The sequence below is a fragment of the Pseudophryne corroboree genome, chromosome 5, assembly GCF_028390025.1.
Source record: "Pseudophryne corroboree isolate aPseCor3 chromosome 5, aPseCor3.hap2, whole genome shotgun sequence".
Lineage (NCBI taxonomy): Eukaryota > Metazoa > Chordata > Amphibia > Anura > Myobatrachidae > Pseudophryne > Pseudophryne corroboree.
The window spans coordinates 686,928,852-686,943,876 of NC_086448.1; the positions used below are offsets into that span (position 1 = coordinate 686,928,852).

The window sequence follows — 15,025 nt, forward strand, 5'->3', positions numbered from 1 at the left end:
TTTTTCTTCCCGAAGAAAAAGCCAAGGAGTTATCTGACCTGGTCAGGAACCTCCTAAAACCAGGAAAGGTGTCTGTACATCAATGCACAAGAGTCCTGGGAAAAAATGGTAGCTTCTTACGAAGCAATCCCTTTCGGCAGATTCCATGCAAAGGGATCTGTTGGACAAATGGTCAGGGTCGCATCTTCAGATGCACCTGCGGATAACCCTGTCGCCGAGGACAAGGGTATCCCTTCTGTGGTGGTTGCAGGAGGCTCATCTATTGGAGGGCCGCAGATTCGGCATGCAGGATTGGATCCTGGTGACCACGGATGCCAGCCTGAGAGGCTGGGGAGCAGTCACACAGGGAAGAAATTTCCAGGGAGTGTGGTCGAGCCTGAAAAAGTCTCTTCACATAAGCATTCTGGAACTAAGAGCAATCTACAATGCTCTAAGCCAGGCGGAACCTCTGCTTCAAGGAAGACCGGTGTTGATCCAGTCGGACAACATCACGGCAGTCGCCCATGTAAACAGACAGGGCGGCACAAGAAGCAGGAGGGCAATGGCAGAAGCTGCCAGGATCCTTCGCTGGGCGGAGAATCACGTGATAGCACTGTCAGCAGTATTCATCCCGGGCGTGGACAACTGGGAAGCAGACTTCCTCAGCAGACACGACCTTCACCCGGGAGAGTGGGGACTTCATCCAGAAGTTTTCCACATGCTATTAAACCGTTGGGTAAAACCAATGGTGGACATGATGGCGTCTCGCCTCAACAAAACACTGGACAGGTATTGCGCCAGGTCAAGAGATCCGCAGGCAATAGCTGTGGACGCGCTGGTAACACCTTGGGTGTACCAGTCGGTATATGTGTTTCCTCCTCTGCCTCTCATACCAAAGGTATTGAGGATTATACGGCAAAGAGGAGTAAGACTAGTGGCTCCGGATTGGCCAAGAAGGACTTGGTACCCGGAACTTCAAGAGATGGTCACGGACGATCCGTGGCCTCTACTTCTGAGAAGGGACCTGCTTCAGCAGGGTCCTTGTCTTTTTCAAGACTTACCGCGGCTGCGTTTGACGGCATGGCGTTGAATGCCAGATCCTAAAAGGAAAAGGCATTCCAGAAGAAGTCATTCCTACCTTGATAAAGGCAAGGAAGGAAGTCACCGCGAAGCATTATCGCCGTATTTGGCGAAAATATGTTGCGTGGTGCGAGCAGCGGAGTGCTCCGATGGAGGAATTTCAACTGGGTCGTTTTCCTACATTTCCTGCAATCAGGATTGTCTATGGGTCTCAAATTGGGATCTATTAAGGTTCAAATTTCGGCCCTATCAATATTCTTCCACAAAGAATTGGCCTCAGTCCCTGAGGTCCAGATTTTTATCAAAGGAGTACTGCATATACAGCCTCCTGTGGTGCCTAAGGTGGCACCGTGGGATCTAAATGTAGTTTTAGATTTCCTCAAATCCAATTGGTTTGAACCACTAAAGAATGTGGATTTGAAATATCTCACATGGAAAGTGACTATGTTACTGGCCCTGGCTTCGGCCGGGAGAGTATCTGAACTGGCGGCTTTGTCTTATAAAAGCCCTTATATAATTTTCCATTCGACATAGGGCAGAGCTGCGGACGCGTCCGCATTTTCTCCCTAAGGTGGTATCAGCGTTTCACCTGAACCAGCCTATTGTAGTGCCTGCGGCTACAGACGACTTGAAGGACTCCAAGTTGTTGGACGTTGTCAGAGCCTTAAAAATATACATTTAAAGGACGGCTGGAGTCAGAAAATCTGATTCGCTGTTTATACTGTATGCACCCAACAAGTTGGGTGCACCTGCTTCTAAGCAGTCGATTGCTCGTTGGTTTTGTAACAAAATTCAACTTGTACATTCTGTGGCAGGCCTGCCACAGCCTAAATCTGTTAAGGCCCATTCCGCAAGGAAGGTGGGCTCATCTTGGGCGGCTGCCCGAGGGGTCTCGGCATTACAACTCTGCCGAGCAGCTACGTGGTCAGGGGAGAACACGTTTGTAAATGTTTACAAATTTGATACCCTGGCAAAGGAGGACCTGGAGTTCTCTCATTCGGTGCTGCAGAGTCATCCGCACTCTCCCGCCCGTTTGGGAGCTTTGGTATAATCCCCATGGTCCTTTCAGGAACCCCAGCATCCACTTAGGACGATAGAGAAAATAAGAATTTACTTACCGATAATTCTATTTCTCGGAGTCCGTAGTGGATGCTGGGCGCCCATCCCAAGTGCGGATTATCTGCAATACTTGTACATAGTTATTGTTAACTAATTCGGGTTATTGTTTAGGAAGCCATCTTTCAGAGGCTCCTCTGTTATCATACTGTTAACTGGGTTTAGATCACAAGTTGTACGGTGTGATTGGTGTGGCTGGTATGAGTCTTACCCGGGATTCAAAATCCTCCCTTATTGTGTACGCTCGTCCGGGCACAGTACCTAACTGGAGTCTGGAGGAGGGTCATAGGGGGAGGAGCCAGTACACACCACCTGACCTGTAAAAGCTTTACTTTTGTGCCCTGTCTCCTGCGGAGCCGCTATTCCCCATGGTCCTTTCAGGAACCCCAGCATCCACTACGGACTCCGAGAAATAGAATTATCGGTAAGTAAATTCTTATTTTAATAAATAAAAAACTAGTATTTTTGACTTGTCGCCAGCTCGCTAGCTAATGTGGCCACAATATATAGCCTCACCTCCACTATGCCCCTCCATCCTTGTGCCTCTCCATCCTCGTGCCACCCAGCTCCAAGTGCTGTGAGGGAGGGTAGTGAGGCTGTGTCTAACAGGAATCCAGTTAGAGCTGTGAGGGGAGGCGGCAGGGACTCCATGCAGCTCTCTAGTGCGCATCTGCAAGACGCACTGACTTACAGCCTTGTATAATAAAACTATTATATCACAAAACTAAATGTCCTATGAAACCGCAAAACCTTTTCAGATGACATACCTCCCTCCTCATATTTCAGATCTTGGAGTCAGGTGTATGGCCACATCACATAGAATCTGGCCACCACTTCAAATAGCTTTCGCTTTTTGACGGTGTTTCTATGATTTCTAATAGTTATGCTTTCAATTTGGAGCCATAGAGTAGGTTTATGTTCTAAGACAGTGTATCAGGATGCCATAATAACTTACTCAGAAATGAGCGAAGTATTCCTTACTATAGAAATATTAATAGAATCATAAGGACCTTATTTCAGAGTATTTTCAGGTTCCCATATTAGAAATTCATATCGCCATGTTATATTCTCAGAGTACCCCCAAGTGTGGACTCAAGAGGACAGCCTAGACCAATAAATAATGATTCAGACGTGATTTAAATTGTACCAGGTGGTAAACTCTGCCCCTCACTGATGTCCGCTTCCTGTGTGTACTGATGCAACACATCAATGTTAACGTGTTTATGTATATTTTAAACGTGTGTTTGAGATAATTAGTGGTATCCACTGAAAGTCAAATATATATATACTTTTTTGTTTCCATTGCAGAGTAATAGCTATCCACCAATGTCAGACCCTTACATGCCTAGTTATTATGCTCCATCCATTGGATTTCCTTACTCCCTTGGCGAGGCTGCATGGTCCACCGCGGGAGACCCACCAATGCCATACTTGTATGGACAGATGAGCAATGGGGAACACCACTACATACCGGATGGAGTGTTTAGTCAGCCTGGAGCTTTGGGGAACACTCCTCCTTTCCTAAGCCAGCATGGGTTTAATTTTTTTCCTGGGAATGCAGATTTCTCCACATGGGGGACAAGTGGATCTCAGGGACAATCAACGCAAAGTTCTGCATATAGCAGCAGCTATGGATACCCACCTAGTTCCCTTGGTAGAGCTATCGCTGATGGGCAAGCTGGTTTTGGCAGTGACACTCTGAGCAAAGTACCAGGTATTAACAGCATCGAGCAAGGAATGACAGGACTGAAAATCGGTGGAGATATGACTGCTGCTGTAACAAAAACTGTCGGTTCAGCTTTGACTAGTATAGCCGCAAACAGCGTGCCTCCAGTTAGCAGTTCAGCACCCAAACCAACCTCTTGGGCTGCCATTGCTCGAAAGCCAGCGAAACCTCAGCCTAAACTAAAACCCAAGGGCAATGTGGGTATTTGTAGCACTGCAGTTCCCCCACCGCCTATAAAACATAACATCAATATTGGAACTTGGGATGACAAAGGGGCTGTGGTAAAGGCCCCTCTTACCCAACCAGTTCTGCCTCCTCAGCCTGTAATTCAACAGCCTCAGCCATTAACTCAACCTCTACCCATGGTGCAAAACCAACTGCCTCAACAGCAGCTTCAGCAACAGCCACAGCAGCAACAAGGACCTCAGCAGCAGGCTCCAACACACCAGGTACAGCAGCAGCTTCAAAACCGCTGGGTGGCACCTAGGAACAGGGGAGTGGGCTTCAATCACAACAATGTATCTGGCAATGAGAACTTTGGCTTAGGTGTTGTTCCTGTTAGCTCCTCACCTTCTGGTGTTGAGGTTCACCCTGTATTGGAGAAACTGAAGGCCATAAACAACTATAATCCCAAAGACTTTGATTGGAGTCTAAAAAACGGGCGTGTGTTTATAATAAAGAGCTACTCTGAGGACGATATTCACCGTTCTATTAAGTACTCCATCTGGTGCAGTACTGAACATGGCAATAAGCGTTTGGATGCTGCATTCCGGTCTTTGAATGGTAAAGGCCCACTCTATTTGCTCTTCAGCGTAAATGGAAGTGGACATTTTTGTGGTGTTGCAGAGATGAAGTCTATTGTGGACTATAATGCATATGCTGGAGTCTGGTCCCAAGATAAGTGGAAGGGAAAGTTTGAAGTGAAATGGGTCTTTGTCAAGGACGTTCCCAACAATCAACTGAGACATATTCGTTTGGAAAACAATGATAATAAGCCTGTTACCAACTCAAGGGACACTCAAGAGGTACCCCTAGAAAAAGCCAAGCAAGTCCTTAAAATAATTGCGACTTTCAAGCATACAACCTCTATCTTTGATGACTTTGCACATTATGAGAAGCGTCAGGAAGAGGAGGAAGCCATGCGTAGGGTAAGTGTGTGTAAATTTGTGTGGTATGGTTTTTTTTTAGCTCCTGCTTGGCTGAGATCCCAGTGATTATTTGTACAACCTATTGGATTTAATTTCCCCATTACACTGTTAAAATATAGCAGACTCGTTGGGAATGATTTTTTATTTTTTTATTTCTTAATACAGATGTGTCCTCTTACATCTTTGCTGCAGTCGTACCAGACGACTTATCTTGGCACACCAGGTCCAATGAGACTCTGCTAGCAGTGGATTACTTTTTTTTCACGAAAATGTCTTAGATGCATCGTGATGCGGCTAGAATGCACCAGGAGACTGGGCTGATTAATTTTATATGCAACACTTATTTCTGTGTGCAACAGAGTTTCTGAATCTGCATACGCAGTGCTACGATGCCGTGGCTTGTTTCTTTGTCAAGTTCCTTTGTGCTTCATATACATATTCCGTCACACTCAGAACTACAAGTGTCTCATATCAAATTAATCAGCACAGTCTCCTCGGGCGTCCCAGTTGCATTGTGTTGTGACTAAAATGCATTTTCAGCAAAAAAAAAAAAGACTCCCAATGCTGGTGGAGTTGCATGGAAATTGTCGGCTCACTTGCGTCGGGCATCTCTTACTGTGTGGTGTATTGAGGCTAGATGGACGAAGGACAAACCTGTACAATGCTTCTAGTGTTAGGTTGATACATGTGTCTTTATATAGATGTAGGTTTTGCTTTATTAAACACCACCCATTTAACATCAGTGTCCACTGTTCTATCCCCACCTCATTTGCTCCCTTGACTTGATCCTGAGCCCATCTGCTCCTTTGTCTTTGACCTCTAGTAAGTTTACATCAGTGATGGGTTGGTGGGCTTTGTGCTGAACTCCTGTATATGCAGAATGGCTCAATACATGTGCAGAAACAAAGCTGGAATACGGTTGCCAACAGCAGCCTTCAGTTCCAGTGAGGTGGTCAGGAACTGTTATGTATGGTTCTAGGATTCTTGTGGCTGGTAATTGTGCAAATATCACAATGAATCCTGCAGTGAAAATAAGTAAATCTAAGTTCTATGGGCTAAAACTACAATACTTTGCAATTATTTTGGGTACTGCGATAATTGGTGCCCAAGGAGCATTTAAATTGTTCCAGGCATCCATTAAATGTAGCACCCAAATAGATGGGGTTTAGCTGCGCACAGTATATTGGCTAAACCTATCTAAACTCCTGGTTAGGGCACCCAAACAGCCATTAAGGGCCACAAACCATGGACTATTTGCCACCTCCAAAGGCTGCAAGAAGAAGTGTCCTCCATAGCGCTTGTGCCCGAAGAGAGTTTGCTCCGTCGGGCACCGTCTAGTGGCAACTGTGGGGAAAAACAATTAAATTCCCTCCTTAGTTTCCTTATACTTGTCAAAAGTAAATGTAATTTCTCTAACGTCCTAGTGGATGCTGGGGACTCCGTAAGGACCATGGGGAATAGACGGGCTCCGCAGGAGACTGGGCACTCTAAGAAAGATTTAGTACTACTGGTGTGCACTGGCTCCTCCCTCTATGCCCCTCCTCCAGACCTCAGTTAGAATCTGTGCCCGGACAGAGCTGGGTGCATTTTAGTGAGCTCTCCTGAGCTTGCTAATAAGAAAGTATTTTAGTTAGGTTTTTTTTATTTTCAGAGAGTTTCTGCTGGCAACAGACTCTCTGCTACATGGGACTGAGGGGAGAGAAGCAAACCTACTAACTGCGGCTAGGTTGCGCTACTTAGGCTACTGGACACCATTAGCTCCATAGGGATCGAACACAGGAACCTAACCTTGGTCGTCCGTTCCCGGAGTCGCGCCGCCGTCCCCCTCGCAGAGCCAGAAGACAGAAGCCGGCGGATTGAAGCAAGAAGACGTCAAAATCGGTGGCAGAAGACTCCTGTCTTCATATGAGGTAGCGCACAGCACTGCAGCTGTGCGCCATTGCGCCCACACTAACCCACACACTCCGGTCACTGCAGGGCGCAGGGGGGGGGCGCCCTGGGCAGCAATTAAGTACCTCCTGGCAAAAGCAGCATATATACAGTTGGACACTGTTATATGCATGAGCCCCCGCCATTAATTTCACACAAAATCGCGGGACAGAAGCCCGCCGCTGAGGGGGCGGGGCCTTCTTCCTCAGCACTCGCCAGCACCATTTTCTCTCCACAGCTCCGCTGAGAGGAAGCTCCCCAGGCTCTCCCCTGCAGACTCACGGTAGAAAGGGTAAAAAGAGAGGGGGGCACATAAATTTAGCGCATTAATCATATATACAGCAGCTACTGGGTAAACACTAAGTTACTGTGTGATTCCTGGGTCGTATAGCGTTGGGATGTGTGCTGGCATACTTTCTCTCTGTCTCTCCAAAAGGCCTTGTGGGGGTCCTGTTCTCATATAGAGCATCCCCTGTGTGTGTGGTGTGTCGACATGTTTGACGAAGAGGGCTATGTGGAGGCAGAGCAAAGTGCAGATGAATGACGTGTCTCCGCAGACGGCGCCGACACCTGATTGGATAGATATGTGGAAGGTGTTAAATGATAATGTAAACTCCTTGCATAAAAGGTTGGATAAAGCTGATGCCTTGGGACAATCGGGGTCTCAGCCCATGCCTGATCCTACAGCGCAGAGGCCGTCAGGGTCTCAGAAGCGCCCACTATCCAAAATTGTTGACACAGATATCGACACTGATTCTGACTCCAGTGTCGATGAGGATGATGCAAAATTGCAGCCTAAAATGGCTAAAGCCATCCGCTACATGATTATAGCAATGAAGGATGTTTTGCACATATTAGAGATAAACCCTGTCTCTGACAAGATGGTTTATATGTATAGGGAGAAAAAGCAAGAGGTGACTTTTCCCCCTTCACATGAGTTAAATGAATTATGTGAAAAAGCGTGGGACTCCCCCGATAGGAAAGTGCTGATTTCCAAAAGGTTACTTATGGCGTACCCTTTCCCACCAACGGACAGGGTGCGCTGGGAATCCTCCCCTAGGGTAGATAAAGCTCTGACACGCTTATCTAAGAAGGTGGCCCTGCCGTCACAGGATACGGCCGCCCTAAAGGATCCTGCAGATAGGAAGCAGGAAAGTATCCTGAAGTCCGTTTATACACATTCAGGTACTCTACTGAGGCCGGCAATTGCGTCGGCCTGGATGTGTAGTGCTGTAGCAGCATGGACAGATAATCTGTCTGAGGAAATGGATACCTTAGACAAGGATACCATTTTACTGACCCTGGGGCACTATAGGACGCTGTCCTATATATGAGGGATGCCCAGAGGGACATTTGCCTACTGGGCTCTAGAATAAATGCAATGTCAATTTCTGCCAGAAGGGTCCTGTGGACTCTGCAATGGACAGGTGATGCCGACTCCAAAAAGCACATGGGGGTTTTACCTTACAAGGGTGAGGAATTGTTTGGGGACGGCCTCTCGGACATAGTTTCCACAGCTACGGCTGGGAAGTCAAATTTTTTGCCATATATTCCCTCACAGCCTAAGAAAGCACCGTATTACCAAATGCAGTCCTTTCGATCACAAAGAATCAAGAAGGTCAGAGGTGCGTCCTTTCTTGCCAGAGGCAGGGGTAGAGGAAAGAAGCTGCACCATACAGCTAGTTCCCAGGAACAGAAGTCCTCCCCGGCTTCCACTAAATCCACCGCATGACGCTGGGGCTCCACAGGAGCGGTGGGGGCGCGTCTCCGAAATTTCAGCCACCAGTGGGTTCGCTCACAGGTGGATCCCTGGGCTATACAGATTGTGTCTCAGGGATACAAGCTGGAATTCGAAGTGATGCCCCCTCACCGTTACCTCAAATCGGCCCTGCCAGCTTCCCCCATGGAACGGGAAGCAGTGTTAGCGGCAATTCACAAGTTATATCTCCAGCAGGTGGTGGTAAAGGTTCCCCTCCTTGAACAAGGAAGAGGATACTATTCCACAATGTTTGTGGTACCGAAACCGGACGGTTCGGTCAGACCCATATTGAATTTAAAGTCCCTGAACATTTATCTGAAAAGATTCAAGTTCAAAATGGAATCGCTCAGAGCGGTCATTGCAAGCCTGGAAGAGGGGGATTTTATGGTGTCTCTGGACATCAAGGATGCTTACTTGCATGTCCCCATTTATCCACCTCATCAGGAGTACCTCAGATTTGTGGTACAGGACTGTCATTACCAATTCCAGACGTTGCCGTTTGGGCTCTCCACGGCACCAAGAATATTTACCAAGGTAATGGCAGAAATGATGGTGCTCCTTCGAAAGCAAGGAGTCACAATTATCCCATACTTGGACGATCTCCTCATAAAGGCGAGGTCCAGAGAGCAGTTGCTGATCAGCATAGCACACTCTCAGGAAGTGTTGCAACAGCACGGCTGGATTCTGAATATCCCAAAGTCGCAGCTGATTCCTACAACGCGTCTGCCTTTTCTGGGCATGATTTTGGACACGGACCAGAAGAAGGTGTTTCTCCCTGCGGAGAAGGCTCAAGAGCTCGTGACTCTAGTCAGAGACCTCTTAAAACCGAAACAGGTGTCGGTGCATCGCTGCACGCGTGTCCTGGGAAAGATGGTGGCATCATACGAAGCCATTCCCTTCGGCAGGTTCCATGCGAGGATCTTTCAGTGGGATCTGTTGGACAAGTGGTCCGGATCGCATCTTCAGATGCATCGGCTGATCACCCTGTCCCCGAGGGCCCGGGTGTTTCCCATTTGTGGTGGCTACAGAGTGCTCACCTTCTCGAGGGCCGCAGGTCCGGCATACAGGACTGGGTCCTGGTGACCACGGATGCAAGCCTCCGAGGGTGGGGGGCAGTCACTCAGGGAAGAAACTTCCAAGGGTTGTGGTCAAGTCAGGAGGCTTGTCTGCACATTAATATCCTGGAACTAAGGGCCATATACAGCGCCCTGAGTCAAGCGGAGCCTCTGCTTTGCAACCAACCGGTGCTGATTCAGTCAGACAACATCAACGCAGTGGCTCATGTAAACCGCCAGGGCGGCAAAAGAAGCAGAGTGGCGATGGCTGAAGCCACCAGGATTCTTAGGTGGGTGGAGAATCACGTGCAAGCACTGTCAGCAGTGTTCATTCCGGGAGTGGACAACTGGGAAGCAGACTTCCTCAGCAGGCACGACCTCCACCCGGGAGAGTGGGGACTTCATCACGAAGTCTTCACTCAGATTACAAATCGATGGGAACTGCCACAGGTAGACATGATGGCGTCCCGTCACAACAAAAAGCTACAAAGGTATTGCGTCAGGTCAAGAGACCCTCAGGCGATAGCTGTGGACGCACTGGTAACACCGTGGGTGTTCCATTCGGTCTATGCGTTTCCTCCTCTTCCTCTCATACCCAAGGTGCTGAGAATCGTAAGAAAAAGAGGAGTGAGAACAATACTCATTGTTCCGGATTGGCCAAGGAGGACTTGGTACCCGGAACTGCAAGAAATGCTCACAGAGGACCCATGGCCTCTGCCTCTCAGACAGGACCTGTTGCAACAGGGGCCCTGTCTGTTCCAAGACTTATCGCGGCTGCGTTGGACGGCATGGTAGTTGAACGCAGGATCCTAGCGGAAAAACCGGAGGAAGTTATTCCTACGCTGATAAAGGCTAGGAAGGACGTGACAACAAGACACTATCACCGTATATGGCGAAAATATGTTGCTTGGTGTGAGGCCAGGAAGGCCCCTACAGAGGAATTCCAGCTGGGCCGGTTCCTGCACTTCCTACAGTCTGGAGTGACTATGGGCCTGAAGTTGGGGTCCATAAAGGTCCAGATTTCAGCCCTATCCATTTTCTTTCAAAAGGAACTGGCTTCTCTTCCTGAAGTTCAGACGTTTGTTAAGGGAGTGCTGCATATTCAGCCCCCTTTCGTGCCACCAGTGGCACCTTGGGATCTCAACGTGGTGTTGGGTTTCCTGAAATCCCACTGGTTTGAGCCACTTAAGACCGTGGAGCTAAAGTATCTCACGTGGAAGGTGGTCATACTATTGGCCTTAGCTTCGGCTAGGCGTGTGTCAGAATTGGCGGCTTTGTCATGTAAAAGCCCCTATCTGGTTTTCCATATGGACAGGGAAGAATTACGGACTCGTCCGCAATTTCTACCGAAGGTGGTGTCATCTTTTCATTTGAACCAACCTAGTGTGGTGCCTGCGGCTACTCGTGACTTGGAGGATTCCAAGTTGCTTGATGTAGTCAGGGCTTTGAAGATCTATGTAGCCAAGACGGCTGGAGTCAGGAAGACTGACTCGCTGTTTATCCTGTATGCATCCAATAAGCTGGGTGCTCCTGCTTCAAAGCAAACCAATGCTCGCTGGATCTGTAGCACGATTCAGCAGGCTCATTCTGCGGCCGGTTTGCCGCATCCAAAATCAGTGAAAGCCCATTCCACAAGGAAAGTGGGCTCTTCTTGGGCGGCTGCCCGAGGGGTCTCGGCATTACAGGTTTGCCGAGCAGCTACTTGGTCGGGTACAAACACATTTGCTAAGTTCTACAAGTTTGATACCCTGGCTGAGGAGGACCTTGTGTTTGCCCATTCGGTGCTGCAGAGTCATCCGCACTCTCCCGCCCGTTTGGGAGCTTTGGTATAATCCCCATGGTCCTTACGGAGTCCCCAGCATCCACTAGGACGTTAGAGAAAATAAGATTTTACTCACCGGTAAATCTATTTCTCGTAGTCCGTAGTGGATGCTGGGCGCCCGTCCCAAGTGCGGACTTTCTGCAATACGTGTACATAGTTATTGCTTAATAAAGGGTTATGTTATGTGGGCATCCATTGTTGATGCTCTGTTGTGGTTCATACTGTTGACTGGGTAAGTTTATCACAAGTTATACGGTGTGATTGGTGTGGCTGTTATGAGTCTTACCCTGGATTCCAAAATCCTTTCCTTATAATGTCAGCTCTTCCGGGCACAGTTTCCTTAACTGAGGTCTGGAGGAGGGGCATAGAGGGAGGAGCCAGTGCACACCAGTAGTACTGAATCTTTCTTAGAGTGCCCAGTCTCCTGCGGAGCCCGTCTATTCCCCATGGTCCTTACGGAGTCCCCAGCATCCACTACGGACTACGAGAAATAGATTTACCGGTGAGTAAAATCTTATTATTTAGTTGCACTAATTGTGTGTAAACAATAGTTTAATTTCAACGGTTTTCCAGTTCATTTTTCCCCCACTGTGCTTCCAGAAGATCTGTTCCCCCCCAAAATAAAGAAATTAGCACTGCTGATTCATGGGTCTATATTCCAACCTGGGCCCTATTTATGTGGAGTTTCCATGCTCTGCTTTTTGTGTGTTTCTTCTGAGTTGTCCTGTTTCTTCCCACACTCCAAGACATACTGACAGGGTAATTAATGTGTAAACCCCACTGGGCCTGTGACTGATATGAATGATTCAGTATTCACTGTAAAGTGCGTAATGTGTAGTTATAGGAATAATCGTGAATAAATAATAAAACTGTTTTAAATACCTGTAACTGTCCCACATGCCCTGAGTTGTCTAGCAATCTGTTGCTGCAGTGAGGCGAGTGCATACATTACCCGCACTGCAATCACATGTGACATAGGGAAGAGATTGTTTTTGGAGATGTTTGTCAGCGCACATACCCAAGCCTTTCGGTAGCCCCGCATTGCTCATTTTCATGCAGGATTCTATGGGCTGCAGAGAAAATTGGCGATGAGGGTGTTCTGGCAGCACTTCTTGGATAAAATATGCATTACAGATGTCAATGTATAGAATACTGATATAATTATAATGATTAAATACATATTAAGTAATGAAACCATTATGGAAGCTCACCTGTGGAAAGGCAAATCCACAGTGTCCACTAAGAAGATCTATGTTATCTAAAAAGTAGAGTACAGGTTGAGTCTCCCTTATCCAAAATGCTTGGGACCAGAGGTATTTTGGATATCGGATTTTTCCGTATTTTGGAATAATTGCATACCATAATGAGATATCATGGTGATGGGACCCAAGTCTAAGCACAGAAGACATTTATGTTTCATATACACCTTATACACACAGCCTGAAGGTCATTTAATACAATATTTTTTACAAATTTGTGCATTAAACAAAGTGTGTCTATATTCACACAATTAATTTATGTTTCATATACACCTTATACACACAGCCTGAAGGTCATTTAATACAATATTTTTAATAACTTGTGTTTTAAAATAAATGTGTGTACATTGAGTCCTCAAAAAACAAAGGTTTCACTATCTCACTCTCACTCTAAAAAGTCCGTATTTCGGAATATTCCGTATTTCGGAATATTTGGATATGGGATACTCAACCTGTATTACACTAGAGAAAGTGGCAGTATTGTAATGGTTAATCCAGAACATACCATATAGTAACGCTTATGTAGTGAAATAGATCAATCTGAAGGTAAGTAGCAGAACTGGTTCTACAACTGTGTAACTCATAGCTGGGAGTCTTTGTACTGCTGAATTACTGTATGAATAAAGCCGGTGGACTTAAATAGGTGTAATATTTCCTTTCTTAGAACAGTAATATGATATTTAGCGGGGATGTAATAGTGGTTAATTGTATTTCTCTGACGTCCTAGTGGATGCTGGGTACTCCGTAAGGACCGTGGGGTATAGACGGGCTCCGCAGGAGACTGGGCACTCTTAAAAGAAAGATTAGGTACTATATCTGGTGTGCACTGGCTCCTCCCTCTATGCCCCTCCTCCAGACCTCAGTTAGTATCTGTGCCCGGCCAGAGCTGGATGCACCCTAGGGGCTCTCCTGAGCTTCCTAGAAAAGAAAGTATTTGTTAGGTTTTTTATTTTCAGTGAGATCTGCTGGCAACAGACTCACTGCTACGTGGGACTGAGGGGAGAGAAGCGAACCTACCTGCTTGCAGCTAGCTTGGGCTTCTAAGGCTACTGGACACCATTAGCTCCAGAGGGATCGAACACGGGCCCAGTCCTCGGTCGTCCGGTCCCGGAGCCGCGCCGCCGTCCCCCTTGCAGAGCCAGAAGAACGACGAGAAAGTTGAAAATCGGCGGCTGAAGACTCCGGTCTTCATTAAGGTAGCGCACAGCACTGCAGCTGTGCGCCATTGCTCCCTTAGCACACCACACACTCCGGTCATGGATGGGTGCAGGGCGCTGGGGGGGCGCGCCCTGGGCAGCAATTAGATTACCTTACTTGGCGAAAAGCACATAATACAGTCTGATAAACTGTATATGTGCATTAACCCCCGCCATTAAAGTACATAAAAGGACAGAAGCCCGCCGCTGAGGGGGCCGGGCCTTCTTCCTCAGCACACCGGCGCCATTTTCTCTTCACAGCTCAGCTGGAAGGAAGCTCCCCAGGCTCTCCCCTGCAGTATCCTGGTACACAAAGGGTAAAAAAGAGAGGGGGGGGCACATAAATTTAGGCGCAAAACTGTGTATATAAGCTGCTATAGGGGAAAAATCACTCAGTATAGTGTACATCCCTGTATTATATAGCGCTGTAGTGTGTGCTGGCATACTCTCTCTCTCCAAAGGGCCTGGTGGGGGAACTGTCTTCAAATAGAGCATCCTCTGTGTGTGTGGTGTCTGTACGCGTGTGTCGACATGTCTGAGGTAAAAGGCTCCTCTAAGGAGGTGATAGGGCGATATGTGTGTGGGAGGGTGTCTCCGTCGACAACGCTGACACCTGTTTGGATATGTGTAAGTGCTGAGGTAAAATTATTGCACAAAAGGTTAGGGAACAGAAAGGAAATCTACCCTGGTCTGTCCCTATGTCACAGAGTCCTTCAGAGTCTCTCTATGTTCACTATCCAAAATAACAAAGTATCGACACGCAGTTTAACTCCACTGTCGACTACGATAATGCAAAGTTACAGCCAAGAGGGCTAAAAGATATTCAATATATGATTATTGGAATAAAATATGATTTGCATATCACTGATGACTCATCTGTCCCTGACACGAGAGTACACATGTTAAGGGGAAGAATGCTGAGGTTAATTTCCCTCCTCTCATGAAGAAAAAGAGCG

The 15,025-nt window shown here is 47.3% G+C and overlaps 1 protein-coding gene across 5 annotated transcripts in view; it reads left to right on the forward strand.

Moving 5' to 3' along the window:
• The window catches only part of YTHDF3 (YTH N6-methyladenosine RNA binding protein F3), a 90,036-nt gene that overhangs the window by 44,303 nt on the left and 30,708 nt on the right, over window positions 1-15,025 (forward strand). For all 5 annotated transcript variants that reach the window (XM_063923789.1, XM_063923785.1, XM_063923786.1 and 2 more), the window contains one exon: window positions 3,484-5,049. In XM_063923789.1, coding sequence (XP_063779859.1) covers window positions 3,484-5,049 — 1,566 coding nt within the window. The remainder of the gene's footprint in view (window positions 1-3,483; window positions 5,050-15,025) is intronic.